This window comes from Saprolegnia diclina (genome assembly GCF_000281045.1).
Source record: "Saprolegnia diclina VS20 unplaced genomic scaffold supercont1.100, whole genome shotgun sequence".
Classification (NCBI taxonomy): domain Eukaryota; phylum Oomycota; class Saprolegniomycetes; order Saprolegniales; family Saprolegniaceae; genus Saprolegnia; species Saprolegnia diclina.
Window position 1 is genome coordinate 126,296 of NW_008246167.1, and position 3,382 is coordinate 129,677.

General features: G+C 57.6%; 1 protein-coding gene across 1 annotated transcript; it reads left to right on the forward strand.

The window, feature by feature from the left end:
• Positions 1–497: 497 nt before the first annotated feature.
• SDRG_15731 (hypothetical protein) lies at positions 498–3,116 on the forward strand (the record flags this gene model as incomplete). Its single annotated transcript, XM_008621913.1, has 1 exon — positions 498–3,116. The coding sequence occupies one exon, from the start codon at positions 498–500 to the stop codon at positions 3,114–3,116; it is 2,619 nt and encodes an 872-aa protein (XP_008620135.1).
• Between the last annotated feature and the right edge of the window lie 266 nt (positions 3,117–3,382).

A 3,382-nucleotide genomic window follows, 5' to 3' on the forward strand; every position in this document is an offset into this window, starting at 1 on the left:
ATGTTCTCTACTAGCTTATCCATGCAGTGGCAAGCCCTCGACACGGCAAAGTGCAAGTATCTTATTAACTTATACCTTGCCCAACGACCCCGTGCAACCACGACAAATTTTATCAACAAGCAATCCCATACGTCCCTGGCCGCTTCTTCGTCCCATCCACATATTCCTTCTTCGCACCATACTACTGTACGTACTAGTAGTAGTTGAGCGTTAGGTAGAGTGTACCTTATGAGAGTGCTTGTTGATAAAATTTGTCGTGGTTGCACGGGGTCGTTGGGCAAGGTATAAGTTAATAAGATACTTGCACTTTGCCGTGTCGAGGGCTTGCCACTGCATGGATAAGCTAGTAGAGAACATTGTCGTCAGTCGATACGCAGGAAGTTGCATGCCAGTGGTGGTACAGTGTAGTGATGATAGCTCACACGCATCTCTGCACTCGTCTTGTTGGTTTGCGTCGGAGCTCTCCAAGTTCATTTTCATTTTGCAGCGGCAAGGACATGGCACCAGCTGCAAACGAACCAACGCCCTCGCGCGACGTCATCACCGACTTCGAGTTCAACGCGGCCTTGAACTACTGCGTCCTCAGCTACGAGACGCGCAAGACCGGCGAGACCTACGACGCGTTCAAGACCAGTGTCACCAACAAGCACGCGACCATGGTGAGCAACCTCGGCGTGAAAACCGACCAGCCGCCGTACATTGAGTTTGACGACGACAAGATCCGCTGCATCGTCGCCAATATCGGCACCGTCGTCTACATCTGCGTCACCGGCTCGTGCACGGCCTACGACCACGTGACCAACTGTGCGGTCGCCGGCACCCGCATTGTCCAGGGCCAGGAAGGCGACGCGCCGGCCGGCTTCAACATCGAGGCGCGCGAGCTCGGGATTGGACGTCTCGCGCGCGAGATCTTGCGCGACGACGACGTTGAAAAGGTAATTCTTTGCGGTCACAGCCGAGGCGGGGCCGTCGCCCACGTCGCACACTACAGCCTCCTCCTCAACCCCAACTACGACAACTTTCCAAAGCACAAGGTTACGTCCGTCGCGTTCGGGTCGACGCCGTTCCTCAAGAGCCAAAAGCCTCTCGTGGCCGGCGACCGCTTCCTCACGTACTACACCGACACGGACATTGTCCCCGCTCTCTTCTCGTCGGCCACCGCGATCGCCGACCGCGTCCAGGAAATGAACGCCACGCTGGTGCAGCTCTTGCAGTGGTCGACCGGCATCGACGTCCAAAACGTGCGGGCGACAGCGGCGGAGCACGCCAACCTCGTCCTCTCCGAGTACCTCTACTTTGGCAACTGGATCCACCTCCGCGCAAACGAGAAGGATACGACGGCAGAAGAGCACACGGACGCCGTTGCGCACTTTCAAGGCGACGGGTTCAAGGCCGGCCTCGGCGCCATGACGTCGATCGAGTCGATGAAGGAGGCGCACGGCATCGAGACGGCGTACAAGCGCTTCCTCAAGCCTCGCACAGTAGCACCAACCATCGACGCAGCCAAGACGCAGCATGTCGCCCAGGTCATGTTTCGCGCCGCGCTCGCCTGCTTGGTGTCGCCCGAGATGTCGCAAGACGCGCTGCCGTTGCGTCTCAACCGCGCCATCATGGCTGCCATCGTGCTGCAGAGCTTTGGTGACCCGAGTATCTTAAAGATCCTTGAGGCGTTCGGTGATGCGACGGAGGCCTACCTCCTCGTTCGCCGCTTCCTTGAACGAAAGGACAAGTCGACGACCGATGAGATGGTCGAGAAGGCGGTGAAGGTCGATATGCAGCCGTGGCGCGACCTCATGGACCGCATCCGCGCCATCGAGCCGGCGGACGCGTCTGCGACCAACGTCGATGCCTTGCACACGTTCAATGAGACCAACATTGGGTCGGACCTCTCGGGCCTCATTCTCCGCACGATCAACTTGCTGGCTGAATGCTTCGTCACTGGTGAAGCCGATGGCTTGACTAAGGGGATGCTCCTCTTCGGTGCATTGGCCATTGGAGCAGCAGTGGTGTCCGGTGCCGGCCTCGTCACTGGTGTCGCAGCGATTGCCCAAGCTGGCTGGTCGCTCGGTTCCGTCAGTGCTATGATGTCGCTCACCGGCGCCTCGCTTTTTGAAGTAGCAATGTACGGCGGAGTCGGCGCATTGTTTGTCTCCAAGGCCGATGCCATTGGCCAGCACTGCGGTGATCTGGCCGACCTGGTCAACCACGCCAAGGCCGAGAACTTCCGCGCCGCCTCCAGCGCTTACTCGGTCCATCTGAAGAAGTTGGCATCCGACGTCGAGCTGAAACAAGAAAGTCGCGCTACGAGCACACGGCTCTTGGAGAAGCAGCTAGCGGCACACCAACTGCCGGATGACCTCCCGCTAAAGCATCGTCTGCTATTGCGTGCTTTTGCCGCCGTGCTGCAGACGCTTATCGACCTCGAGGAATCGTGCAAGGGCCTCGTCTTCATCGTGCTCAACGGCAACCAAGGCGTCGGCAAGTCGTGGTTCATTCGCGAACTCAACGACGCCAAGCAAGACGCCCGCAAGTCCACGACAGACCCAATCTTCTTGCGCTACGCACCAATGGCGGACGACCCCACGCGCAAAGTCTACCTCGTCGACATGCCCGGCAACAACTCGCTGAGCGAGCGTCAAGTCCGGTACACGTCCGAGCTCCACGGCGTCGGCAGCATCGGCATTAGTCTCGTCCTCTTTGACGAGAAGCCACCTCTTTTGCCGGCGACAGACATTCGCAACACGTTCAACGGCTGCGACAGCGTCCTCGTCTGTCTCAACAAGGTCGTCAGTTCGGGAATTGACCTCCCGACCGAAGTTGAGGCTGGTGCACCTCTCGTGATCCCGGCCATTGTCAACGCGTGGCGCACCCAGTTTGAGCAAGACGGCATCTCGTTCTCGGGTACGCACACCAAGTACCACCTCATGGCGACCGAGATGCACGGTGCGAGCAAAGCCGAGTCGGCGACGATGACGGAGCGTCAGCGCTCGCGTTTGAAGGAAGAGATTGAAGAGAACATCGACGCTGTTCGCGTCAACGGTGGTCAGACCAAAGACGACGTGGTCGAGTGGATCCGCCAGCGGGTCGACGACATCATCGCAGCCCGCTCCGCGTAGACAAAATTGTTTCTACTTTATATATGTTATGCCGTCGAGTTGGAATGACAGTGTTAAGTTCTGTTTGTTGACTGTCGGTATACGATAGGGTGCGTATGGGACAACCTTTGTTTCCATGTGTTTCTTGAATGCGACAGCTTCTCCTCCGTTGTCTGCCAAGACTTATTCGCGCCTCTGACACATTGATACTTGGTTGCAGACAATTGTGTACTCACTTTAAAATAAACTACGCGTCCGAGGTTTCTTCGCCCATGTCGTCTTGCTCG